Source organism: Heteronotia binoei, chromosome 2 (assembly GCF_032191835.1).
Source record: "Heteronotia binoei isolate CCM8104 ecotype False Entrance Well chromosome 2, APGP_CSIRO_Hbin_v1, whole genome shotgun sequence".
In the NCBI taxonomy this organism is placed as follows: Eukaryota; Metazoa; Chordata; class Lepidosauria; order Squamata; family Gekkonidae; genus Heteronotia; species Heteronotia binoei.
The window spans coordinates 195518022-195545427 of record NC_083224.1 but is presented as its reverse complement, the minus strand read 5'-3'; the positions used below and the strand labels follow the sequence as shown (position 1 = coordinate 195545427).

The 27406-nt window shown below is 47.6% G+C and overlaps 1 protein-coding gene and 1 non-coding gene across 2 annotated transcripts in view; one reads left to right on the top strand and one right to left on the bottom strand.

Annotated features, from left to right (window-relative positions):
• UNC13A (unc-13 homolog A) overlaps positions 1-27406 on the bottom strand; it is a 230988-nt gene that overhangs the window by 138951 nt on the left and 64631 nt on the right. Inside the window, exons 9-12 of the mRNA XM_060233129.1 lie at positions 20153-20354; positions 10012-10812; positions 5576-5669; positions 1994-2043 (exon numbers count right to left, since the gene is read on the bottom strand). Of these exons, the coding sequence (XP_060089112.1) occupies positions 1994-2043; positions 5576-5669; positions 10012-10812; positions 20153-20354 (1147 nt within the window). The remainder of the gene's footprint in view (positions 1-1993; positions 2044-5575; positions 5670-10011; positions 10813-20152; positions 20355-27406) is intronic.
• Positions 6743-6817, top strand: TRNAR-GCG (transfer RNA arginine (anticodon GCG)). Its single transcript has one exon. It is a non-coding gene; the product is annotated as a tRNA-Arg (tRNA).

Genomic DNA, 27406 nt, shown 5'->3' with positions numbered 1-27406 from the left:
AATGGACAATTGACGGAGGCCCCAGAGTAGGGGCATTTGTAGCCAAGAGTGACCACCCTGATAGACCATTATTCCCAATATTCACAGGAAGGCCTGGATTCTTCATCTGCGTAACTGCTCCCTTTGTGATTAAAGGGATCTGTTGAGAGTCATTCTGAAGCTAAAATAGCGAACAATTATATAAAAGGGAGTTGGAAGAGTGTTGACGGGCAGGTGTGGAAATGCTCCACTATTCTTTCCAGTCAAGCAGGTTTTGTAAAGCTGCCAAGCCCCTGGGCCAGACGGGGTTCCCCCCGCTCTGGAGGTTCCCAACCCCCTGGCCCACATTAGGCCGGCAGGGGGAACCTCCCCTGACGTCACTGGTGTGATGACGTCACCTGGAAGTGACATCATTGCGATGACAATGCCGTGTGTCAGCCGCTCTAGGCATTTCCAGGAAAACTCTATGATTTCTTCGGATGCTCTAGCAATGTGGGAGGGAAAACTCAATGGTATAACAGGTACCCAAATTCTAGAGCGTCTGGGAAAACCATAGAGCGGCTGGCGCACGGCATTGCCGGCACGATGTCACTTCCAGGTGACATCATCACGCTATAGAGTTTCCCTGGAAATGCCTAGAGCGGCCAGCGCGCAGCATTGTCGGCACAATGACGTCACTTCTGGGTGACGTCATTGTGCCGCGTGTACAAAGAAGTCCCCTGCCGGAAGCCACAGGGGACTTGGCAAACCTAAGGTTAGAAAACAATAAGAACCGACAGAACCTGTTTTTGTCCACCGGGGATGAGCTACTGGGGAAATTTTTCATTTCTTTTCGATTCTGGATATCGCTACTCATTCGCTGTTGGTGTCATTGATGAGTCTGTGGTTTCTCATACGCCATCTTGTTGGCAGCGATATGTTATTGATCTACCACTGATGTGGGAAAGGTGTGTTAATTTTAATAGGGAAAACGCAGCACGAGGAAAAGAAACCGGTGCAACGAGTTTGTTTCTCGCTAGGGGGAAATGCAGGGCTTTTTTTGTAGCAGGAACTCCTTTGCAAATTAGGCCACACACTCCTGATGCAGCCAGTCCTCCAAGAGCTCACAGTACGTCCTGTAAGAAGAGCCCAGTAAGCTCCAGGAAGATTTGGCTACATCAGGGGTGTGTGGCCTAATATGCAAAGGAGTTCCTGCTACAAAAAAGGCTCTGGAGAAATTAAATCCCAGCGAGGCTATTCACACTGAACTAGGCTGCTTGAAGAATTCAGCCTCACCCCTCCTGTATGCAGGGCTTTTTTTGTAGCAGGAACTCCTATGCATATTAGGCCACACACCCCTGATTTAGCCAATCCCCCAAGCTTACAGTAGGCCCTGTACTAAGAGCTCTGTAAGCTCTTGGAAGATTGGCTGCATCAGGGGTGTGTGGCTTAATATGCAAAGGAGTTCCTGCTATAAAGAAAGCCCTGGCTAACAGAGCCTGTCAAATACTTTTCTAAATGAGACCAATTTCCCACAAGCCTTATGCCGTTCCCCCGCTCCTCCTTTCCGCCATGGTTTTCGTCGGATTTCACACTATCTGCCCTGGGGTTGCAACTGGCATCTTTTTCACGCGGCAAACAGAAACTGGTTTTTGGAGGATCTCGTTTGCTGCACAAAAGAGGCAGAGCGAGTTGCAGCCCCGGGGCAGATAGTATGAAGTCCGACGGAAGTCCCACCAAGAAGAGGAGAGTGAGAGCAGCATAAGGCTAGGGGGGAATCGGTGTGAGAGTACATTTTAAAATCCACAGATGTTCTCAGAAACATACCTCTGTTGCAAATTGGTTTCAGATCCGTTATTTTCTAACATCGATAACTTTATTATTTATTAACTGCTTCAGGAGAAAATAAACAGGTGTTGCATACACCCCTGTTTTAAAAAATACAGCTTCCAATCAGTGGCTTAGATTATTCCAGGAACCTAATATCTGTCTAAGAGATTTGCAGTTAGAAGTGTGCCCAAGATCTGTTACTCACCCGCCTTTAAACCACAGAGATTTGGATTCTCCGGATCCTTCACCTCGGGCCTGAAAGACAGAAATTACTGACATTAGTTCTTGTGCTGATGGAACTTCCGCATCCAGGACTCCAAGATGGGGCCTCAAATGAGTAGACCTGATCATTGCTGAGTTCATCCAGCCCTATATGGCCTAGGACCTGTCTACCTTATGGAGGATTCTCAACACACTGGTTGTGCTGTGGGTTTTATACCGTCATCACCTGCGACTCCTCGAGCGCTTTCATCAGCGCTGCCTTCGCACCATCCTCAACATCCACTGGAATGACTTTGTAACCAACACTGAAGTCCTCAAGCGGGCGGAGGTTACCAGCATCGAGGCACTGCTGCTGAAGACGCAGCTGCGCTGGGCAGGGCACATTTCTAGGATGGAAAACCACTGCCTTCCCAAGATTGCCCTGTATGGTGAACTCTCCACCGGCCATCGAAATAGAGGGGCACCAAAGAAGAGGTACAAGGACTCCTTGAAGAAATCCCTTGGCACCTGTCGCATCAACCATCACCAGTGGTCTGACCTAGCCTCAGATCGCAAAGCATGGAGGCACACCATCCACCAGGCTGTCTCTTCCTTTGAGAACGCACGCATAGCTGGTCTTGAGGACAAAAGGAGATTGAGGAAGAATCGCATTGCTACAGCACCAACCCTAAATCAGACTTTTCCCTGCAGCCACTGTGGCCAGACCTGCCTGTCCCGCATTGGTCTTGTCAGCCACCAGCGAGCCTGCAGCAGACGTGGACTATTGCACCCTTCTTAAATCTTCGTTCACGAAGCCAAGCCGAGAGAGAGGGTTGTGCTGTGCAAATAAGGTCTCGTGTAATTGCTGACTTCAAGGCCCAAGGAGAATTTCTCTTCCAAACACTGGAAGCGACTTGAATTTTCATTGAATTATCATGCCTTGCTAACCTTGCAAGAAACTACAGATGATCCGGTAAAGGGAGAGCTTTGCTTACCTGCACTCATGCTGCAAGGTGGACGGAGCAAAGTTGGTGGAAATGATGAACAACTGAAAAATGGGATAAAGAAGCACCCAGGAGGGGTCGCTTTGGAGCCAAAAGAAAATTGGAACGGGGGAAAAAAAAGATGGCAGGTGCATTCTAAAAACAAAACAAAACAAGATTACATTCGGCCAACTCAAGAAACGGGGAAGAAGGGCAGGGGTTGAGCGGTTGGAGAGATACAAGAGAAGACAAACGCAAGCCAGCTCTTCAAACAGACACTTAATGGGACAGGGACGGGCATGTCTGGGATCGGGGGCGGGGAGGGTACACAACCATCCAAAACTGGGCAGGCAGAATTTCCTCCACCAAGGATCTGCACAGGGGTTGGTGGTGGAGCTCATTAGTGAAACTCGTTAGCATATGCCGCCCACCCCAGCCAAAAGCAACCTGATGCAAGAAGGGAGAGCCCCAGGCGAGCAAGGCCTGCTTCGGCTGGCTAGAGATCCAGCCAGCCCAAGCAGGCCTCACTGGCATGGGGCTCTCCTGCACCCGCCCTCAGTCAAAAGGCCAGCAAGCCACCCACTGCCCAGAATCACATAAGAAGTAGAGAAAGGGTGGTGCGGGCTTCTCCAGGGGTTAATGAGAGCTGCTGGGTGTGTGGCAAAGCCCCTGGTGGCTGGTTGGCTGCCCACTCTTCTAATCCAGGGATTGTTATGCAGCTGCACCTCCTATTCAGTGGACAAGGTAGGTGAGGAAGAAGAGGGGGAACTGTCAGAAAGGTTCAGGAGCTGTGCTCCTGTGAGCTCCCGCTGAATCTGAGGCCTGGATCTGCAGCACTAGAGGGGCAGTTTCAGTCCTTGGCTTTCTGTCTCCTGTAGAGCTATGAAAAGCACTAGAACCTTGCTGGAAAAAATGGCCAACGACTCCAATTATGTGGATGTGCATTGATGAAAATCCCTGCAGAATGGAACCCTGCTTGGACCCTGACCCGGATGGCCAAAGCTAGTCTGAATTTGTCGAACCTCAGAAGCTAAGCATGGTCGGTCCTGGCTAGTACTTAGATGGGTGCAGGGATGGAATTCCAGCAGGAGCTCCTTTGCATATTAGGCCACACACCCCTGATGTAGCCAATCCTCCAAGAGCTTACAAAAAAGAGCCTTGTAAGCTCTTGGAGGATTGGCTACATCAGGGGGTGTGGCCTAATATGCAAAGGAGCCCCTGCTAGAATTCCACCCTTGAGCATGGCAATTAAAACTACACAGAGGAGGAGGAAAAGAAAGAGATGGGGCAACAGTGGCTCCAGTCAGGGCTTTCTTGTAGCAGGAGCTCCTTTGCATATTAGGCCACACAACACTAATGTAGCCAATCCTACTGGAGCTTACAGTAGGCCCTGTAAGAAGAGCCCTGTAAGCTCTTGGAGGATTGTCTATATCAAAGGTGTGTGGGCTTAATACGCAAAGAAGTTCCTGCTACAAAAATAGCCTGGCTGGAATTTTCTCCAGAACTTCTTACAGAAAATACTACAATTCCCAAGCTTCCTTTGGGCTGATGATTATAATAAAACTAATGGAATGGCAGCTTTATTGCTGAGACTGCAGGTGCCCTTCCTGTAAGCACTTCTTGCAAAACTTGAAGTGGGTAAAATGCAGATGACTGGGGAAGGCAATGTCAAACCACCTGGTATAACGTCTGCCAAGAAAATGTCGCGATGTGATTTCACTCCATGAGTCAGTAAGGACTCGGTGCTTGCACAGGGGACTACCTTTACCTTTACCTATCTATTTAGCTTTTCTGCCAAGAAAACGTGGTGATGTGACTTCACCCCATGAGGAGGTAACGACGGTGCTTGCATAGGGGACTACCTTTACCTTGTTAATTGTTAATTTTATTGTTTTAAATTGTAATTTTAAATTGTGTTCTGACTGTTAGCCGCCCTGAGTCTGCTTGCGGAGAGGGTGGGATAGAAAAATAAATAAATAAATACCTTTATCTATCTTTTTAGACTTCCTGCCAAGAAAACGTGGTGATGTGACTTTACCTCATGCGTCAGTAATGACTCGGTGCTTGCACAGGGGGGAACTACCTTTACCTTGATAATTTTAATTGTTAATTTTATTGCTTTAAATCGTAATTTTAAATTGTGTTCTGACTGACGGTTAGCCGCCCTGAGTCTGCTTGCGGACAGGGCGCGGTAAAAACTAACTAAATAAATACCTCTATCTATTTAGCCCGTCTGCCAAGAAAACGTGATGTGACTTCATCCCATGAGTTGGTAAAAACTCGGTCCTTGCACAGGGGACTACCTTTACATTTATCTATCTATTTAGCCCTTCTTCCTCTCCTCCTGCAACCGTCTGCCCGTCAACATAACTTTCTGTCCATGTCTGCCTGCACCCAGCATCTTGTCTGCGTGTCTGTCTAGACAGGCAACTGATGAACGAACGATTATCAGCTAATTATTTGCTACTTTGAATTGCAGGAGCCAGAAAACGATGGTGCATGGAAAGAACGTGGAGATTTGAGGATATCAGGCAAGAGTCTTTCTTTAAAGCTTCCCAAGATGGCTGGCATAGGTCATCAGGAGGATGGAAGGGGCAACTTGCCTCTTGAAGCTGCATGGTGATTTTGTTGAATGCTCGTAACCAGTTGGCTTTCGCCCGTGCTTTAGGGTCCACTACGATCTCTGGTTCTTTCTCCCTGGAATCAGAACACGGAAGTCAAGGATCACAGTTGGCTTCTGAGCTTTCTGCCGAAAAGTGCTAACCCAGAATCTGCACCACATAACAACACCTGGGGAATCTAATTCAGACGGCTGAGCTAGCTCCGCCCCTGTCCTGCATACGTCATCCAGCAAGCATCAGCCAGGGCGGCCCTGCCACTATTATTATTATTATTATTAGTTTATTTATATACCGCCCATTCCCTCGTAAGGGCTCAGGGCGGAGCACAACATAATACTAAAATTACAATCAAATCATATAATCATAAAAGTCAGTTTCGGTATTCAATAGAACAAAATAGCCCAGCAGAACAATATGATGAGATGGTGCAGCAGGACAGTGCAGCAAACTGGGGAGGGACGGTGGCTCAGTGGTAGAGCATCTGCTTGGCAAGCAGAAGGTCCCAGGTTCAATCCCCGGCATCTCCAACTCAAAAGGGTCCAGGCAGTAGGTGATGGAGATGGAGGGACGGTGGCTCAGTGGTAGAGCATCTGCTTGGGAAGCAGAAGGTCCCAGGTTCAATCCCCGGCATCTCCAACTCAAAAGGGTTCAGGCAGTAGGTGATGGAGATGGAGGGACAGTGGCTCAGTGGTAGAGCATCTGCTTGGGAAGCAGGAGGTCCCAGGTTCAATCCCCGGCATCTCCAACTCAAAAGGGTCCAGGCAGTAGGTGATGGAGATGGAGGGACGGTGGCTCAGTGGTAGAGCATCTGCTTGGGAAGCAGAAGGTCCCAGGTTCAATCCCCGGCATCTCCAACTAAAAAGGGTCCAGGCAGTAGGCGTGGAAAACCTCCGCTTGAGACCCTGGAGAGCCGCTGCCAGTTTGACTTTAGGGAAGGATAGTGGCTCAGTGGTAGAGTGTCTGTTTGGTAAGCAGAAGGTCCCAGGTTCAATCCCCGGCATCTCCAACTCAAAAGGGTCCAGGCAGTAGGTGATGGAGATGGAGGGATGGTGGCTCAGTGGTAGGGCATCTGCTTGGGAAGCAGAAGGTCCCAGGTTCAATCCCCGGCATCTCCAACTCAAAAGGGTCCAGGCAGTAGGTGATGGAGATGGAGGGATGGTGGCTCAGTGGTAGGGCATCTGCTTGCGAAGCAGAAGGTCCCAGGTTCAATCCCCGGCATCTCCAAAAAAGGGTCCAGGCAAATACGTGTGAAAAACCTCAGCTTGAGACCCTGAAGAGCCGCTGCCAGTCTGAGAAGACAATACTGACTTTGATGGACCAAGGGTCTGATTCAGTATAAGGCAGCTTCATATGTTCAAATCAGCACAGCAAGATAGTACAATAGGGAGGCCAACTGATCTAATGGGTAGATGCCCGCCACCTCAACCAAAGACCTGGCAGAACAGCTCCGTTTTACAGGGTCTACGAAAGGCTAACAAGCCAGGTAGGGCCCGGATCTCTATAAGGAGCTGATTCCACCAAGATGGGGTCAGGACCGAGAAGGACCTGGCCCTGATAGAGGCAAGATGGGCATCTCTTGGGCTGGGGACAGTCAAGCTAGGCAAACTAGGAGATAGCCTAGGGCGCTGGCCTTCTGGGTGTGCTGAGTTGGGTGCCCCCACGTGACTTGGTGATGTTATCAGTGCAGTCTAGGACCAGCCCTGCTATCAGGCTGAGGTAGTAACAGTACAACGAGAAGAACACAGAAAGGTTGAAATCCTGGAGAGACCCGTGTTCCAAAAAATCACTTTGATGATACCGATAAATTTCAATTAATTAATTTTCTGCAGATCCATATATCAGAATAATGATACAAAGTTACAATGATGCTATTTAAGTTTCCAACAGTATTTCAGAATTACTATAACAACAATTCCCATAATTTTGAAAAAGTCCACAAAAAGGAATAAAAGAATTAGGTGCTAGAAAGCACTCTTTGAAGGTGCTGAAAAGTCTTTCCTTGAAGATTAATAATAATAATAATAATAATATAATATATTTTATTTATATCCCGCCCTCTCCGCCGAAGCAGGCTCAGGGCAGCTCACAACATATAAAATTTACAAATTACAATATAGAAACATTATTTCAATGCAATATATATAATTTACTAATTAAAACCATTATAATTAAAACCATCAAAATTACAATTAAAACTAACATTTACAGTGCTATGCTGTAGATGTTCTCCTTAGTAGTTTATGATGGCCGGATATAGTAGACTAAATCCACATTTAAGAAGAAGAAGATTTGGGATTTATATCCCGCCCTATACTCTGAATCTCAGAGTCTCAGAGCGGACACAATCTCCTCTACCTTCCCCCCCCCACCCCCAACAAACACCCTGTGAGGTAGGTGGGGCTGAGAGTGCTTTTATAGCAGCTGCCCTTTCAAGGACAGCTTCTATGAAAGCTATGGCTGACCCAAGGCCATCTCAGCAGGTGCAAGTGGAGGAGTGGGGAGTCCGCGCACTTATCCACTACACCAAACTGGCTCTCACGAAGGCCATTTAAGCGAAGGCTCCACGAAGGCCATTTAAGCAAAGGGCATTTGAAAAAGGGTAGTCTTGCAAGCCCTACGGAATTGATCAAGACTTCGCAGGGCCCGCACTTCATCCGACAGTTGGTTCCACCAGCGATGCTGATGTGCAATGGTACGCTGATGACACGCTTCCTAGGTTTAAAGCCGCGTGTTTCGGTAACGACGACCTTCATCTGATCCATTTATTCCATATTCTCTGGAACCGGTGCTCAAATAATACAGATGTGTTAGTTAATTTATTTCCAGTAGGCATTAGCGGCTCTCTGAGAGAGTAACAGAACAGCCTTGTGCATATTTACTCAGAAGTAACCCCGACTAGATTCAGTGGCATTTTTCTCACTTCAGTTGAAAACAACCTTGTAGCTTTAAACAAACCTGTGCTTTCTCCAGAGCAATTCACATTGAGCACAATGGGCTTTACGCCGCTGTAATAGTGTGTTCATTGTGGATGACACTCAAGAAAGCACACATACCAAAGTTTCTCTAGTTTTTTTTGGGGGGGGGGGGCGGGAGGAAGCGTTAGAAAGAGAAAGGCAGCGTCCGGTTGTGATCACAAATACTAAAGAATGCATTTTAGGGTTGCCAAGTCCAATTCAAGAAATATCTGGGGACTTTGGGGGTGGAGCCAGGAGACTTTGGGGGTGGAGCCAGGAGACATTAGGGGTGGAGCCAAGATCAAGGCTGTGACAAGCATCATTGAACTCCAAAGGGAGTTCTGGCCATCACATTTAAAGGGACGGCACACCTTTTCAATTCCTTCCTTCCATAGGAAATCATGAAGGATAGGGGCACCTTCTTTTGGAGCTCATAGAATTGGACCCCCTGGTCCAATCCTTTTGAAACTTGGGGGGTATTTTGGGGAGAGGCACTAGATGCTATACTGAAAATTTGGTGCCTCTACCCCAAAAAACAGCCCCCCCCCCAGAGCCCCAGATACCCGCGGATCAATTCTTCATGATTTTCTATGGGAATAAATCTCCCTAGGGAATAATAAGAGTTCCAAGCAGACATTTCCCTCCCCTCCCCCCGCTTTCTGACGACCCTGAAGCAGGGGGAGAGCCTCCAAACCGGGAGATCCCCTGCCCCCACCTGGGGATTGGCAACCCTAATGCATTTTCAATCCACTTTCAATGCACTTTCCAACTGGCTTTTACTGTGTGAATTGGCAAAATCCAGTTCTAAGGTGCATCAAAAGTGGATTGAAAGTGCATTATTCAGTGTGTGCGATCACAGCCCTTGATAATCGTCCTCCTTTTTATGCATTTCATTAAAACATGTGCTTTGTTTAGGAAAATGTCACTCTGCCTATGCTCAGAGGCACTTAGTCTGAGGTGTCAATAGTTTGAAGACCAAAGAGGTGATTCCCCCCCCCCCCGATACATGTTGCCTCCCCGGTCCCTGGTTCTAGATATGGGCCCTAGGCCCGACTTAAGTCAACTAGAGACAGGGCCTTTTCAGTCACAGCCCCTTGCTGGTGGAACCAGCTACCGGAAGAGGTGAGGGCCCTGCGGGACCTTGGGCAGTTCCGCAGGGCCTGTAAGACAGTCCTCTTCCGGTTGGCATACAACTGATCGGTACTTGAAAATTTCGACTAGAAGGCTGCAGTACGGTACTTTGGTAAATGGCTTTGTTTTACTGTTTTACTGTTTTTACTGGTTTATTGTTTAAATGTTGTAAATTGATGTTTTTTAAAACTTAATCCTATGTTAGAACTTTTGTGTTGTGAGCTGCCCTGAGCCGCTTTGGTAGGAAGGGCGGGATATAAACTAAATAAAATGAAAATGAAAAATGAAATAGGTGTATGGCATTGACCACCAAGACAAAATTGCTTTTCTTACCTCTCCTCCGTTTCAGGGGTTTTTTCCTCTTGCTCTTTTTCCTTGGCTGAAGCCTCCTCCACAGGTAGCTCCTCCGGAGGGACGGGGAGAGCTTCGTCCACCTTCTCCCCTTTCTGTTCCTGCTGCTGCAAGGGTTGGGGTTTCTGCTGCGCCTGCTGCTGCGGCGGCAGTTGCGGCGGCAGTTGCGGCGGCTGCATCTTTTGCTGCAACGGCGGCTGCTGCTTTAGTTGCACCTGCGGCGGAGGCGGCTTTTGTTGCGCCTGGGGGGGCGGCTGAGCTGGTGGTGGCTTCTGCTGCTGCAACGGCAGCGGCTTCTGTTGCTGCTGCTGTTTTAGTTGCGCTTGCTGCGGTGGCGGCTGTGCTTTCTGCGGCGGCGGCTGCTGCTTTAGTGGCGCCGGCTGCGGGGGCGGCGGTTGAGCTTGCGGCGACTTCTGGGGCAGCGATTGGGCCTGTTGCGGTTTCTGTTGCTGCACCTGTACCTGTTGTGGCTTCTGCTGGGGTGGAGAGACTTGCGGGGTCTCCTGCAGTGGGGCTTCTGGTATCTCATCCTCGGGGTAATACTCCTCGTTGTCGCTGTACTCGTCGCTGAATTTGTCCTCTTCCAAAGAGAGGTCCTCCTCCTCTTCATCCCAGTCTTTGTGGTAACTCACCGAGCTGTGGCAGGAGTGATAAGAGTCCCCATCCCGCTCGTCTAACTCTGAACCTTGTAGACTAATGTCTTCAGGGTCAAAGTCGTCGCTAAGCTGGGAACTCCCTTGACTCAACTCGGCCGACGAGGCATACCGGCTGCTCCCCGTGGGGCTGCAGTGGTGGGGTAGGGATGGGGAGGGACATAGAAAGGAAGAAAAAAAGAGGAAAAGGGAGAGACATGCACAGAGGCTTATAAAAGACCCTAGGCACTCAAAGCCCACCTTGAAGCCGGCCTGCTACAATTTCCCAAAATGGCTGCCTGAGGCACTGTAGCTGATATATCCTCAGTCTTTGAAAATAGTCCCCCCCACCCCAGTCTTATGGTTCTTTAGTTTGGAAACGTGTGGGATTGAGACATCACGGCAGTGCACATGCTGTCAGACCACGTCTCAACAAATGGAAACCATTTCTCACCCTGGTTTCAACCGTGAGCAACCTATGCTTTTAGAAAAAGTGTCGCTATTCCTTGATTAAAGTTCATTAGAATCCTTGAAACCAGGCCTGGTGTGTGGGTTTCTGCCACCCAAGGCAGAACCCCAACATGTGCCCACTCCAACCTGCATTTTTGGTTTTTTTGCACGCATGAAGTGCACATGGGGTGGGGCATGATGATGTCATCCAGAGGCGATGTCATCACGCCGGGCACTCAGCGCATCCCCTCCCCAGCACTCGCTGAGTTCGAGGGGCGCTGTGGACAGGAAGTGCCATTCTTTCTTGGCTTTAAGGGATTGAGGGAGCTCCTCCAACCCCTTAAAACCAAGAAAGAACACTGAGTCAGCACTTCCCCTCCTCAGCACTCGCCAAGTTCGGCGGGCGCTGTGGATGGGATTCTGCAGTGGGGGAGAGGGCTGGGCAAGGGAGGGCCAAGCATTCGCACTCGGTCTGCCCTTGCCCTGCCCTCTCCCTCTTCAGCGGGCGCTGACTGGCCTACAGGCAGGAGCCACCTTTCTTTCTTCCTTTGCTGGGAGCGGGGACGGGGCACCCGCCCCCTGCCCCTGTTGTAAGGTGGCACCCCAGGCAACTGCTGGCCTGGCTTACTCCCACGTGCCAGCCCTGCTTGAAACAGCTTTGAAACTGGTTCAGATCTGTAGTTGTAGCCATTCCCCTGACTCTGGTAGGTTGTGTGAGGATGGGATATTTGTGTGAGGAAGAATCTCTACAACTTTATTAGTTGTTGTAGATTTTCCAGGCTGTATGGCCGTGGTCTTGGCATTGTGAGACCTGACGTTTCGCCAGCGACTGTGACTGGCCTCCTCAGAGGTTTGACCCAGAAAGCTAGAGTTACAACAGAAAGCGACCAACACACAACAAGCTGGTGCCATCCCCCAACCTGTGGAAATTTTGCACACAATGGAGGTGAGGCTCCCAGAATGCCACCACACACATTGCGGCCTTTGTATAGAGGGAGGGAAGGCCACACTTTGGAATGCCCTCAACATGGTAGCTATAAAATAGGCACTAGGCCCCAAGCCTGCTCAGCTTATTTTGCTTGGAATATTTGTGTGATGTAGGTAAGGGTTCGTAAGCGTGGCCTGGCAACCAGTGGGAGAAGGGGGTGGGGACATGAGGGGGACTGCTGTTGGTGACATGATGACATCACTTCTGGGGGAAGTGATGCCACTTCTGGGGGAAGTGATATTAGTTATCTCTAGGAATCACTGGAAATTGTGGGAAAACCACATCACTTCCAATGATTCCTAGAGAGGACTGACGTTACTTCCAGGGTTCCCTTGGAACTGACATCATGCCATCAGGCCGACGGCCAGCCTTTTGTTGATTTTTCTCCTACTGACACTCAGAGCAACAGGAAATGGAAGTTGGAGGCTTGGCAGCTCTATGGAAGGAGACCAAATTATTTTTACAGTGGTCTAGTTCGGTTTACATATCCTCCTTTCAACGTGGTGTCTCTCTTCTGTGAAGCAGTTTGGTTTTGTACCTATTTCTCCTTTTGCGACACCCATTTTTATTTTTGTTACAATTAACCCATTTTAGGTTATATCGCTTCTTTTATTGGGCACCCTTCCTGTAACACTCAATCTGTCACCAAACTCCTCACTTTTTAGCACTGCCTTAAAACCTTTTTGCTCCCTCTGGTGGTTAGTTTGATATTACACTGGTTTATGTTCGGCATGTCTCCTTGCAGATTTAAACTGAAGGTTTTCATGCCAGATATAAACCGGTGATATTGAATCGACTACTAATGAAAGCAAAGCACGTGCAGAATGGAACCCCCCCCCCAAAAGAAAAGAAAAGAAAAGAAAAGAAAAGAAAAGAAACAGGAGCTTGTGACAGATGAAAATGAGAGTATGGAAAAGCTGTGACCACTTCCTAATGAAAGAATTGCAGTAAGCAGAGTTCGGGCTGCAGAATCTTGAAGGATTTATCAATCAACACGTCAGTTATTCCTTTATCCTATACTTTGTGCTCACAGACCAACAGGTCATAAGCAGGCAAATTCAGTAATTCAAAGATACAGAATAACGTCAATTATTATTAGTGACATTCAACTGTACATGTTTGCTTATGCAATTAAGTTTTCTTTTAGTAGCTTTTTATTTATCTCTTGCTCTAAATAGTGATGTAGTTTGGCTCTTGAACGATCAAAAGTTTTGACAGCTCCTGATGTGAAGTCTGACCACATAATCAAACCTTTCACTTTGAGGACCTCCTCCTGCCACCCTGCCCCAACCTCTTCCCCCCTTCCCGTTGCGTCCTCCCCCAGCTGGCCCCACAGATGCGGGCAAGCCATTAGCACACCACGAGACAGTAGCCAAGAACACAGAAACACGGACCAACAAACAGTAGCCCTGTCCTGTGTATGCGCGAGTTCCTCTTGTGATAACTTCATCGCAGCCTAGTCCATCGTGGTGTCAGATGGGACAATATTCATGCCCCATTTAGAAGCCACACCCTTATATAATTGAACAGGAAGGCACTCTACTAGGGCTCCCAAGTTGCTGCCAGGGGTGGGGGATCCCCCGGTTTGGTGGGCTCCAACCCACTGGCAGGGAAGAGGCTGCTAGGGGATCCCCCCCCCAAGAGCCTGTTGCCATGTAGTGCAATGACGTCACCCAGAAGTGAGATATCACGCTGGGCACGTATTGTGGGACACTCTAGGAATTTGCTTGAAACTCTATGGTTTCACACGGGGATGCTCTAGGAATTTTGAGTACCACAGAGTAGCTGGGGAATTGGCAACCCTGCATACCTGCATATAGAGATGCTGTCTTCTTCCACAGAGTCCCCCCCCCAAGGCTTCCCTCCAATTTCTAGGAATAGAACTTCGGTTTCAGACTTCCGCAAACACTGCAAAGAACTGGCTGTACGAGCAGCATCATTAAAGTAAAGAAATGCATGACAACTCCATTTTTTGTGACCTTCTTAGGTCAGACCCCCAGCTTTGGAGAAAATAACTTACAGGACATGAGTTGAGGGCTCAGATCTATATTTCTCCCGCTTGGTCGACACGTGTATCAGAAGGATCCAGTAGAATCCCAACCTGGTTGAGGGGATTGTATCATGTCAGGTATCAAGCTGCGGATACCCTTTCTGAATGTCTCTCCCCCATAAGGGAAACAAAATCCTACAAGTAGAATATTAGCATCTCAGTCAAGGATGGAATTCTAGCAGGAGCTCTTTTGCATATTAGGCTACACACCCCTGATGTAGCCAATCCTCCAAGAGCTTACAAGGCTCTTTTTTTGTAAGCTCTTGGGAGGACTGGCTACTTCAGGGGTGTGTGGCCTCATATGCAAAGGAGCTCCTGCTAGAATTCCACCCCTGATCTCAGCCCTCTGTTTGCTGTACTTGTTTCTTGGCTTTTGGGAAGTCCCTCTTCCAACTTGGGAGAATGCAAAAATATGACCGTCTGCCGCTGCTGATTGAACTGCTACAGTCCATTCAATCAACTGACGGGTATATTGCCTCATTACATTTATGTATTATGTAAAATAACTTCTCAAACATCTTTCCCAAACCTATCCAATTCACTACAGTTATGGTCCCCCCCCCCCTCCCTGAATTCTTCTTTTCCACTTTGGCTATCCTCGGGTACTCTGAATCCTTAGACCAAGGGGCAAAATAGATCACAGAAGGAAAGGGAACAGAGATTGAGGAATTGGACACAGGGAAGAACTGGAGGACTAAGTCATTCACTGAGGGAAGAACTCAGTCCTACGAGATATACTACAGCAGATTTGCTAGACAGTCTCTGAGCAAGTGCAGAAGGCTACGGGAAGCACATGCAGACAAGATACAGGACACTCCTGGGTTAGACCGGAACCACTCCTCCAGCACTGGCAATCGGGAGAAAGGGAGAGGTGATGGGCTCTCACAGGGGTGCCCATCAATTCAGACTCAAGCTAGAAACAGAGGAGAGGAACCCCGAGAAACAATTGGTCTGCTCGGAACTTCATAGTCTGCTAATTGTTCTGCACGACACATCAGCAAACTTGCAATAAGGTACAAGCATGTGAATAGGAATATGGGGGGAGAATTTTCAGAAGCCGAGCAAACCGGGTGGTTTTCTCAAAGTCATATAGTCTTAGGGTTGCCAATCCACAGGTGGGGGCAGGGGATCCCCCGGTTTGGAGGCCCTTCCCCCGCTTCAGGGTCATCAGAAAGTGTGTGTGCGGGGGGGAGAAAATGGCTGCTGGGCACTCCATTATTCCCTATGGCGACTGATTCCCATAGGTTATAATGGTGAATTGAGATGTGGGTATCTGGAGCTCTGGGAAAGGGCTGTTTATTGAGATAGAGGCACCAAATTTTCAGCATAGCATCTGGAACCTCTCCTCAAGACACCCTCCCATGTTTCAAAAAGATTGGACCACGGGGTCCAATTCTATGAGCCCCAAAAGAAGGTGCCCCTATCCTGCATTATTCCCAAATGGAGGGAAGGCATTTTAAAGGAGTGCGGTCCCTTTAAATGTGACTGCCAGAACTCCCTTTGGAGTTCAGTTATGCTTGTCACTCCCTTGCTCCTGGCTCCACCCCCAAAGTCCCCAGATATTTCTTGAGTTGAACTTGGCAACCCTACATGGTCCGCAGTTGGATCAGCAAGGGGAGATGGGCCCAGTTCTTTTGCTGATGCAAAGTGTATCTTGCCCCATCATGAGCCGGGAGGATAAAGCGCTCTGAAGGTTATAGAGGGACTCTTTGGAGGTAAGGGCAGGAAGATGCAATGCGGTTTAAAGGCAGATGTCAAAGGTCAGCACACCTTTTGTGGCCACCAGAGGTGGCCAGTTCACTAGGCAGACCTAGGTGACTACCTAGGGTGTGGGTTGGGGGTCAGGATTGGCCCCCCCACCCCCTTCCTCCAGGGTGACTGATATTGCCTGGAAGGAGAGTCCCTGGGAGCCAGAAAGAGGCCACGCACTGCCCAGCCTTATTATGAGCTAGCCTGATCCCATGCTTGCTTTTGGTTTGGGGTTGTTGTTTGCTACAAATTGTTTAAATCTAACACATTTTTGCAGAGGAGAATACAAATTAAATCCTTACAAGCAAATCCCTGTTGTGTGAATTTGCTTGGGAATTTCCCATGTCCCCGAATCGCCACTGAATTTAATTCCAGCTCCATTTGGCGAACATTAAACAGCTGAGAAGGGAGAGTGAAAATAACAGACTGTTGCCAAACCACACTGCTTTGGTAAGGGAATACGAGAGTTTGGGGACACTGTAGCGGACAGAGACCAGCTGCTATTTCCATGAAAGGAGGGTGGAGAGAACAATGCTAGAAAGGCCACTAACCAGGGCTCTTTTTCTAGCAGGAGTTGCTCTGCATATTAGGCCACACACCCCTGATGTAGCCAATACTCCTGGAGCTTACTAAGAGCCCTGTAAGCTCTTGGAGGATTGGCTATATCAAGGGTGTGTGGCTTAATATGCAAAGGAGCTCCTGCTAGAAAAAGAGCCCTGGCACTAGCTATATGGTTGGGCTGCCAACTCTGGGTCAGGATATCCCTGGGAGCCTGAAGAGAGCAGAATTTGAGTAGGGGTGGAAGCTCACTGGGGTGTGAAAGGAACAAAACTCCAACTGTAATCAGGGCTCCCCCCCCCCTTTTTAGTAGGAACTCCTTTGCATATCACGCTGCACCCCTCTGATGTAGCCAATCCTCCAAGAGCTTACAGGGCTCTTCTTCCAGGGCCTACCTTAAGCTCTTGGAGGATTGGCTACATCAGGGGTGTGTGCCCTAATATGCAAAGGAGTTCCTGCTACGAAAAAGCCCTGGCTGTAATCCTAGGAATACTCCAGCCCCTACCTGGAACTTAGCCACCCTAAGTTTGGCCTTATTTTGAGATCCCATTTTTGAGAATACGAAATGTCTGCAGCCCATTATGCATACGTGTGCATGCTCTCATTTAATGAAGCATTCGAATGAGCTTCATTTGTAGAATTTATTCCTGTCCAAGAGCAGTGTTTCATGAACAGTTAAAAAGCTAGAATCCAAGTGCCCAGAAATGACACTCTGTTCTCCAGAAATCCTTCGGATGCTTTGGGGCGTGGGGCAGCGGTGGTGCTAGTGAACAAAAAAGCACTCTACAACACGCCTTTAAAAATCAGCATAGAGGATCAGTTTGAAGAAATCTGAGTCCAAATTCAGCGTCGTTTGAGAATTTAAAAATGGGCTTTTTGGAAGGAGGAGACTGCTGCCACCAGCTGGATAGATGATAACGGCCTAACCCAAGTTACAAACCAGAAACTACCACAGTACTCCGCAAAGAAGAGGCACACGGCGAAAGAGAAGATAAAGACCCACCTATCAGATAGGTCTAGGGAGCGCCTGCTCTCGAGGGAGGGCTGGCGGCTGGTATGCCTGCTCGATTCGGAAGCGGACTCAGCATCACTGCGCCCGTTCGCGGCAGAATCTACGCTACCGTAGCGTCTGCCGGAGGGGGAGGGGAAGAGGAAGAGGGTCAGCATACAACAGGCATAACACAAGCCGAACAGACAGAAACAGGACCTTGTGGCATCCAGAGTTTGCTCCGAATGGTTGTTAAGGGAATGGAACAGGGGGGGGTGTTTGGACGTCGCGGGCAAACCAGACTATGCATGGCTTAGACTTGAGTGGAATGTTCAGAACAGGGGTGGAATTCTAGCAGGAGCTCCTTTGCATATTAGGCCACACCCTCCTGATGTAGCCAATCCTCCAAGAGCTTACAAGGCTCTTTTTTGTAAGCTCTTGAAGGATTGGCTACATCGGGGTGTGTGGCCTAATATGCAAAGTAGCTCCTGCTAGAATTCCACCCCTGGTTCAGAAAAGTCACCAAGTGGAAGCCATTCCCCACCCCCCAGTCATGTGTTCAGAAAAATCACATGATGAAATTACCCCCCCTGAGCCACACCCTCAGAAAAGTCATGTGATGGAGACAAGTCAAGGCCTTCCACAAATACGTAGCATAACAAGATACAGAATCTGTATATAATTGGTGGGGGAGAATCACTGCTCAAAAATTAAAGAAGTTAGGGGTGGAATTCAAGCAGGAGCTCCTTTGCACATTAGGCCACACCCCTCTGATGTAGCCAATCCTCCAAGAGCTTATGAAAAAGAGCCTTGTAAGCTCTCAGAGGATTGGCTACATCAGAGGGGTGTGGCCTAAAATGCAAAGGAGCTCCTGCTAGAATTCCACCCCTGAAAAAAGCAATATGGGTATATACTCAAAATCCATAAGAAAAAATGGTTTCCCGTATTAGGTTATTCGTCTCCTCACAATGTGGTTCCTAAAACATTGTTCCTTGGCTAATATCTGACATTAAAAAAAGGTTGCATGATATGTTCCAAAAGCAAGATTGTTTGGATGGTGGCTGTTTTAGGTACGTTATTAAGACCCGCTTCTTTAATGCCACATCATTGAGAAGCATTTTTGTTTGACATTCTTTGCAGCTTGTATGTTCAATATCTTACTTACCGAAAGGCTGAACGATACTGCTGTGTTCATGTTTTGTATATATAAATTGTAATAAACCCAATAAAACGTGAAAAAGAAAAGTCATGTGATGAAATTGATTCATTCCCCTCTCTCTGAGTCACATGGTCAGAAAGGTGACATCATGAAGTTACTCCTCACACCATACATTCAGAAAGGTCATGTGATGGAGTCAAGTCACATGTTCAGAAAAGTCACGTGATTCAGTCACTACCTGAGTTACATGGCCACCCTGAGCCTGCTATGGGAAGGGCGGGATATAAATATAATCCGGGCTATTTTGTAGGGAAAGCCCTGCAGGGACTCATTTGCATATTAGGTGACACCCCCTGAAACCAAGCCAGCCGGAACTGTGTTCCTGTGCGTTCCTGCTTAAAAAAACATTTTAAAAGCCCTGAATCTAATGAAATAAATAAAAATAATATAAAATGAATATTTGGAAACATCAAGCAATAGTTCCAGCTGCTGAGAAGAGCTCGACTGAATACACAGGGGTGGAATTCTAGCAGGAGCTGCTTTGCATATTAGGCCACACCCCTCTGATGTAGCCAATCCTCCAAGAGCTTACAAGGCTTTTTTGTAAGCTCCAGGAGGATTGGCTACATCGGGGGGGGGGGTGGCCTAATATGCAAAGGTGCTCCTGTTAGAATTCCACTCCTATCCCCATGCAATGACCATCTATACTGTTCTGTACCTGTGTGTCTGCATGTGTAGAAGATCAAGAGAGATGGAGAGACAGAGAGAGATTTTTTTTACTCCATTTTTTCAAAAAAGTAAAAGGAAAAAAAATCTCATATAACTTCCAACAATCACTAAAAAAAATGACCTTCTGTATTTAGAGGCAGTATATTTTTAGTTACTGGTGTGGGAAAAAAACACCAGGGGAAATATTACCCTTGGTAGAGGGCAGTTTGCCATTTTTTGTATGGTGTGCAGGGCTTTTTTTGTAGCAAGAACTCCTTTGCATATTAGGCCAAACCCCCCTGATGTAGCCAATTCTCCTGGAACTTACAGGGTTGTTCATACAGGGCCTACTGTAAGCTCCAGGAGGATTGGCTACATCAGGGGAGTGTGGCCTAATAGGCAAAGGAGTTCCTGCTACAAAAAAGCCCTGATTTTGTGTGTGTGTGTTCACCTGGAAGTCACATCGACCTCTGGTGACTGACCCCTACTGGGGGCCTGGAGCATATGCAGGGAGGTGGCTGAATAAAGCCTGCCCCTGCCTCCCAACTGCTGGTATTCCAAGGAGGTCTCCCATCCAAGTACTTGCCAGCGTTGGCCCTGTTTAGCTTCTGAGATCTGGCAAGACCAGGCTTGCCTGGGCTAACTCTACCCTTGTGATCTTCTGATGGTCATTTGGTGAGCCACTATAAGAGAGAGTCTCTGAACACTCCCCCCCCCCCCATTGGCACACCTTCATGTACCCATCCCACCCATATTCTCTTTGCAAGGTAAGGGGGATTTTCCTTAGCAGAATGTTCTTGGGCCCTTATCCATGACGGTTTCAGGCTCCTCCCACTTTTACCTGATTGGCCGATGGTCTGAGTAGTCCATCTCGTAGTTCTCTGGGTAGGAGTCGTGGGAAGCTCGGTGCTGGTGGCGCATGGGGTATTGGTGGACTGATGCGTTGGGCTGGGAGGTGGTGTAGTAGGGGGGCGGAATGCTATTGCTGGTCTCGCTGCGGTAGTCGCTGTCCCGGTCATCCACGGTGCTGTCGGGGTCATCATCTGGAAAAGGGGACCCGGTATTGTCAAGTCTGCTGTATTGTTATTAACATGTTGTCTAACTCTGGTTCAGAAGCAAGGGGTTCTGGGATCTTACTGAACACCGAATGCTGCTAGCTACCTCTCCTCCCCCCCCCCTCCTCTTAGCTATGCCTTTGTTGTGTAGCCTGCTTTGAAATGCTGATATGTGAACAAGATTGTGGAGCCTTCTCAAGCTGGGTGTCTGTGGGAGTGTTAAGCGCCAAGGCCGTGGCTTGGGAACGAGGGAGTAACATCCTTGTGCGAAAATATACTGCATAGAGTGCCCCGCCCGTAGGAATCCTTTGATCTATACCTTAAATGCTTGGTTAATGTCCATGTACCCGAGTCCTTCAATCTCTATCATGGTCTTCATTTCTGCTTTCAATAAACTAGTAACTTTGTTTCAACCAGAGACTCGTTATTGAATTCAGCTGACTTGACAGGTATCATGCCAAGTGAGTCACTGAGATAGAAAATGGCTTTCTCGGGAACTTATTTGCTTATTAGGCCATACCCCCTGATGTCACTGTGGTTTCACACAGGGCTTTTTTGTGGGACAAGTCCAGCAGGAACTCATTTGCATATTAGGCCTCACCCCCTGATGGCCCCGTTGTTTCACACAGAGGTTTTTGTAGGGAAAAAGCCCAGCAGGAGCTCATTTGCATATTAGGCCACACCTCCTGACATCACCATTTTTCCATGCAGGGCTTTTTTGTGGTAAAAGCCCAGCATGAACTCATTTGCATATTAGGCCACTCCCCCTGGCATCACCATTGTTTCACACAGTGGGAGCACATTTGAAGATTAGGCCACACCCCTGACATCACCGTTGTTTCACGCAGGGCTTTTTGTAGAAAAAAGCCCAGCAGGAACTCATTTGCATATTAGGCCACACACCCCGACAACACTACTGTTTCACTGCGTTCCTATGTATTCCTGTTCAAAAAAAGCCCTGGACTTTCTATTATAACCAACAGCACAAGGATATAGAAGAAAGGCTTGTGGACTGCGAGGTTTCCTCAAGAGTAGGGAGGATGAATGGATATGGTCGTTTTCACCCCTTTTTGAATTCCTTATCTGACAGAGGGAACTTTGACTCAAAAACTTATATCCCAGAAATCTTTTTGGTCTTTACGGTGCGACTGGCCTTTCATCTTGATTTTTAATTCCTAACGTTGTCCTTTAAGGCCACCTGACATTTGTAATTGATGCGCAATAATGTCGGGAAATGCACAGATTCTAACGGGAGGGAGAGATCGGTGTAAGGAAAGAGAAATAGGTGTGAAAACACGAACTCGCTCCCCCCCCCCGGGTCTCTTTCTCACAAGGGACATCTGAAATTTGGTCTGGGCCCCTACCTGGTGCAATGAGCTCCAGCTGGAGATTCGGCCCCTGTGGGACTAAGTTATGCAGGGCCTGTAAGATGAAGCTTATCTGCCAGGCTTTTAATGATCCTTTGTAGGACGTAGATTCAGCTTTGCACTTGAGCATGGACAGAGTGCCAAACAGAATTGCACTAATATATGGCTGTGAGAGCTGGACCATAAGGAAGGCCGAGCGCAGAAGAATAGATGCTCTTGAGATGTGGTGCTGGGGAAGACTCTTGAGAGTCCCTCGGACTGCAAGAAGATCCAATCAGTCAGTCCTCAGGGAAATCAACCCAGACTGTTCCCTGGAAGGTCAGATGCTGAAGCCGAAGCTCAAATACTTTGGCCCCCAAATGAGAAGGGAGCACTCCCTGGAGAAGACCCTGATGCCGGGAAAGACAGAAGGCAAAAGAAGAAGGGGACGGCAAGAGATGAGATGGCTGGACAGCTTTACTGATATAACAAACATGAATTTGAGCGGACTTTGGAGGATGGTGGAAGACAGGAGGGCCTGGCATGACTTTGTCCATGGGGTCGCAGAGAGTCAGACTCGACTGTGCGACTGAACAACAACAAGAATCCTGAGCACAGAACTCATTTGCACTAACCTGCTTTAACAGTTATAATTAAACCATTACATCCAAAGTATTATATTTGCCTTGAAGTATATAGTGCCTTTTTTTTATGGATTCTAGGCCCAAAGTCTGGGGAATAGGCCTCTATTGGAGTCCTTGGTAAGTATACTAGATATGACAGAATCTTCTTTAGCAGAGCTTTGTTATCATCATTTGTTCTGTAAACATCTTTCAGTGGAAAGTAAATTATCTTTTCTACCTCCGGGAGCCTATCTCTTGGAGAAGGTCAAATCCCCCTGCTAGAGCAGAAGTTCTGCTCTTGCACATTTTGGAGCTGAGCCACACTGGAGACCAACAGGAAAAGGGTAAAACCGCAGATATGAGGATACGAACAAGTAAGACTTGAAGGTCCCGATTACAAAACCCCGAGTAGTATCAATTCATCTCTTGCTTCTAAACCTGGAAATGTGATTTATTTGGCCAATGAATGTAATCAGAGTGTCAGAAGTGAGGAAGAAGAAGAAGAAGATATTGGATTTATATCCAGCCCTCCACTCCGAAGAGTCTCAGAGTGGCTCACAATCTCCTTTCCCTTCCTCCCCCACAAAAGACACCCTGTGAGGCGGGTGGGGCTGGAGAGGGCTCTCACAGCAGCTGCCCTTTCAAGGACAACCTCTGCCAGAGCTATGGCTGACCCAAGGCCATGCTAGCAGGTGCAAGTGGAGGAGTGGGGAATCAAACCCGGTTCTCCCAGATAAGAGTCCGCACACTTAACCACTACACCAAACTGGCTCTCCCTAACGATGTTGCCAACCTGAAAGTTGGCCTTTGTTTACAGAAAGGTATAAATAACTGCAGTCGGAGTCCTCTGCTCACGACCTGAGTTCGATCCCAGCGGAAGCTGGTTCAGGTAACCGGCTCCAGGTTGACTCAGCCTTCCATCCTTCCGAGGTCGGTAAAATGAGTACCCAGCTTGCTGGGGAGAAAGTGTAGGTGACTGGGGAAGGCAATGGCAAAACACCCCGTAAAAAGATCCAAGCGCGCAGCCGTGTTGGTCTGAAGCAGTTGAACAAAGCAGGAGTCAAGGAGCACCTTTAAGACCAACCAATTTTTATTTAGAACGTAAGCTTTCGTGTGCTCTTAAGCACACTTCATCAGACGAGGAATCCAGCACAGATGAAGTGTGCTTAAGAGCACATGAAAGCTAAATAAAAATTGGTTGGTCCTAAAGGTGCTCCTTGACTCCTGCTTTGTTCACCCCGTAAAAAGTCTGCCGTGAAAGCAACAGTCACCCCAGAGTCGAAAACGACTGGTGCTTGCACAGGGAACGACCTTTACCTTTTTAATAAATATCTATGACTATGGAGAAGATGGTCGAAGGAAAAAGGAGGAAGGGTGAAAGTTTTCCTTCCCACATTAATGTGAAAACAATAAAGATCGGCCTATTCATCTCATTTTCACCTTCGTTATTGAATCTCCTGATTTCGCTTAGAAGAAGAAGATATTGGATTTATATCCCGCCCTCCACTCCGAAGAGTCTCAGAGTGGCTCACAATCTCCTTTACCTTCCTCCCCCACAACAGACACCCTGTGAGGTAGATGAAGATATTGGATTTATATCCCGCCTTCCACTCTGAAGAGTCTCAGAGCGGCTCACAATCTCCTTTACTTTCCTCCCCCCACAACAGACACCCTGTGAGGTAGATGAAGATATTGGATTTATATTCCGCCCTCCACTCCGAAGAGCCTCAGAGCGGCTCACAATCTCCTTTACCTTCCTCCCCCACAACAGACACCCTGTGAGGTGGGTGGGGCTGGAGAGGGCTCTCACAGCAGCTGCCCTTTCAAGGACAACCTCTGCCAGAGCTATGGCTGACCCAAGGCCATTCCAGCAGATGCAAGTGGAGGAGTGGGGACTCAAACCCAGTTCTCCCAGATAAGAGTCCGCACACTTAACCACTGCACCGAACTGGCTCTTTGATTGGATCTGACTGGTTAGGACTGACTGGTTGGATCTTCTTGCAGTCCAAGGGACTCTCAAGAGTCTTCTCCAGCACCACATCTCAAAAGATGTAAACACCTTGAAGTCATCGTTTCTCCCTGCACTTTACTACCTGGGTACTTAAGTTATGCTGAATACTAGAACCCTGTAGGTGATTTGACGACTTGCTGCTGATGACATGGATTATGGTTTTCGACCTAATTTGATAATTCTAATTACAGTATCGTTTAGCTTGGATATGGTTTATTTGTGTTGTTGTAAAGTTTTCAATGCCGCAAGCCACCCTGAGTCCGCTTGTAAGATAGTTCGGGGTATAAATCGAAAATTAAATTAAAAATTAAAGTTAAATCAAATCAGACAGCTTTTGAAATTCGGCCTCGTTGCTACTCGCTTCTCTCTGCACGCCAGTTTGCAGGGGCTCCTTTCAAGGGAAGCCAGAGGGCTTAGTTTTTCAGGTAAGGGGGCAAGTTTGCTCTTGTCACGATCTTCGGACTTAGCGTCAAGAGTTCTCCTCTCAAGTGGGTTGTGGATCTCAACCCATGGGCTTGTGACTTGTGAGCTGCTAATTTTAGCTGCTTTTGGGGGGGCAGTGTTGGTCGTTTCATAGAAAAAGAGGTGCCGGAGTTCATTAGCACAACTCGTTTGCGTATGCCGCGCAGCCCCGGACATCACCAGAATTATATCAGCTCAGCGTCTACCTTAAAATACTTCTTGATTTAGAATTGTCATAAGAAAACCTTACTCCCATCATACTTTTAAAATTACTTTCTCCTATGGGGCCACAGTGGCATGATGATCCGCACCTCAAAAAGGATATTATAGCATTGGAAAAAGTGCAGAAAAGGGCAACTAGAATGATTAAAGGGTTGGAACACTTTCCCTATGAAGAAAGGTTAAAACGCTTGGGGCTCTTTAGCTTGCAGAAACGTCGACTGTGGGGTGACATGATAGAGGTTTACAAGATTATGCACGGGATGGAGAAAGTAGAGAAAGAAGTCCTTTTCTCCCTTTCTCACAATACAAGAACTCATGGGCATTCAATGAAATTGCTGAGCAGTCAGGTTAAAACGGATAAAAGGAAGTACTTCTTCACCCAAAGGGTGATTAACATGTGGAATTCACTGCCACAGGTGGTGGTGGCGGCTGCAAGCATATCCAGCTTTAAGAGGGGATTGGATAAAAATATAGGGCAGAGATCCATCAGTGGCTATTAGCCACAGTATATATATGTGTGTGTGTGTGTGTGTGTATACACACACACATATTGACCACTGTGTGACACAGAGTGTTGAACTGGATGGGCCATTGGCCTGATCCAACATGGCTTCTCTTATGTTCTTATGTGACACAGAGTGTTGGACTATATGGGCCATTGGCCTGATCCAACATGGCTTTTCTTATGTGACACAGAGAGTTGGACTGGATGGGCCATTGGCCTGATCCAACATGGCTTCTCTTATGTTCTTATGTGACACAGAGTGTTGGACTGGATGGGCCATTGGCCTGATCCAACATTGCTTCTCTTATGTTCTTATGTGACACAGAGTGTTGGACTGGATGGGCCATTGGCCTGATCCAACATGGCTTCTCTTATGTTCTTATGATGAAGATTTCCATCTGTCTGCTTTCTATGTTTTGGTTATTTCTTCATTTTATGAGTGGGGGGGGGGATATTAGAAAGTTTGTTAAATCTTAGAGCTCAGCAAAATCCTCACTGGGGGTTTGAACAAGGGAGCCCAGAAGCAAGTATTGGGGGGGGGCAAGAAAGAAAGAAAGAACTAACATAATTAAATTGAGGTTCCGGAGCTCCGCCCCTGTGAGCCCCTGCTCCAAATGAAAGGGACACAGATTCTGAAAACCAGCATCATGCAAAATCATGACATCATTTCCAATTGCATACCCAGTCGTGACATCATCATCGTGTCAGCGATACTCTAGGAATCCCCCATATCTCTAACGTTGCTACCATCCAAAGATCAATGCAGTGCTGGAAATGTTTTGATATTTTTATGAAAGGATTGTTTTAAATTGTACAAAACTGTATGAAACGTTTTAAATGATTTTACTGTGATTTTATTTTAGCACTATGTTGGTTTTATTGTTGTTAGCCGCCCTGAGCCTGTCAGAGGAGGGCGGGATACAAATGTAAATAAATAAATAGATATTTTATGTTTTTATGTCTTAATGTATTTTTATATTTCATGTATATTATATTTCATGAACCTGAATTTGATCCCGGAGGAAGCTGGGTTCAGGTAGCCGGCTCAAGGTTGACTCAGCCTTCCATCCTTCCGAGGTTGGTAAAAGGAGTCCCCAGCTTGCTGGGGGGAAAGAGTAGAGGACTGGGGGAGGCAATGGCAAACCACCCCGTAAAAAGTCTGTCGTGAAAACGTCATGACGCGACATCACCCCAGAGTCGAAAACGACTAGTACTTGCACAGGGGACTACCTTTACCTTTTTTAAAGGGGAGCAGGGGATTCAAGAAAGGAAAGGACTAGTTGAGGAACAGAAGATGTAAATTTGGGGCTTACAGAGAATGAGGATACCGGAGAGAGAACAAAAAAAAACACCTTGGAAAAAAGAGAGGAGAGTACAGAGATTTCAACAAGGAGAATGAAGGACTTTTGAAAGAAAGTAAAAACACAACCCAATACGAGGTGAAAGCGGGAGCCAATGCTCAGAACAGAGAAAGAGGGGGCGTGCAGCCCAGAGAGGCAGGAAACTGTTTAGTTGTGTCAGGTTTTTTTGAGAGGTTGGGTAAAGGTTACTTTTTGAGGCTACTGATGGAATGGAGTGAGGAGAGAAGAAAAGGGAGGGCAAGGGATGTACATGAGGGAATACAGGTTGGAGACCGGAAAAGCCCCTCAGCAAGCAAATCTATTCCCTGCTTGAATCTCAGTCCCAAAGGGCGAGTTGGCCACACAGAGGAGTGAGGCAATCGTGAGGTGCTATATACAGGGGTGGAATTCTAGCAGGAGCTCCTTTGCATATTAAGCCACACCCCGTAATGTAGCCAATCCTCCAGGAGCTTACAAAAAAGAGCCTTGTAAGCTCTTGGAGGGTTCGCTACATCAGGGGTGTGAGCCTAA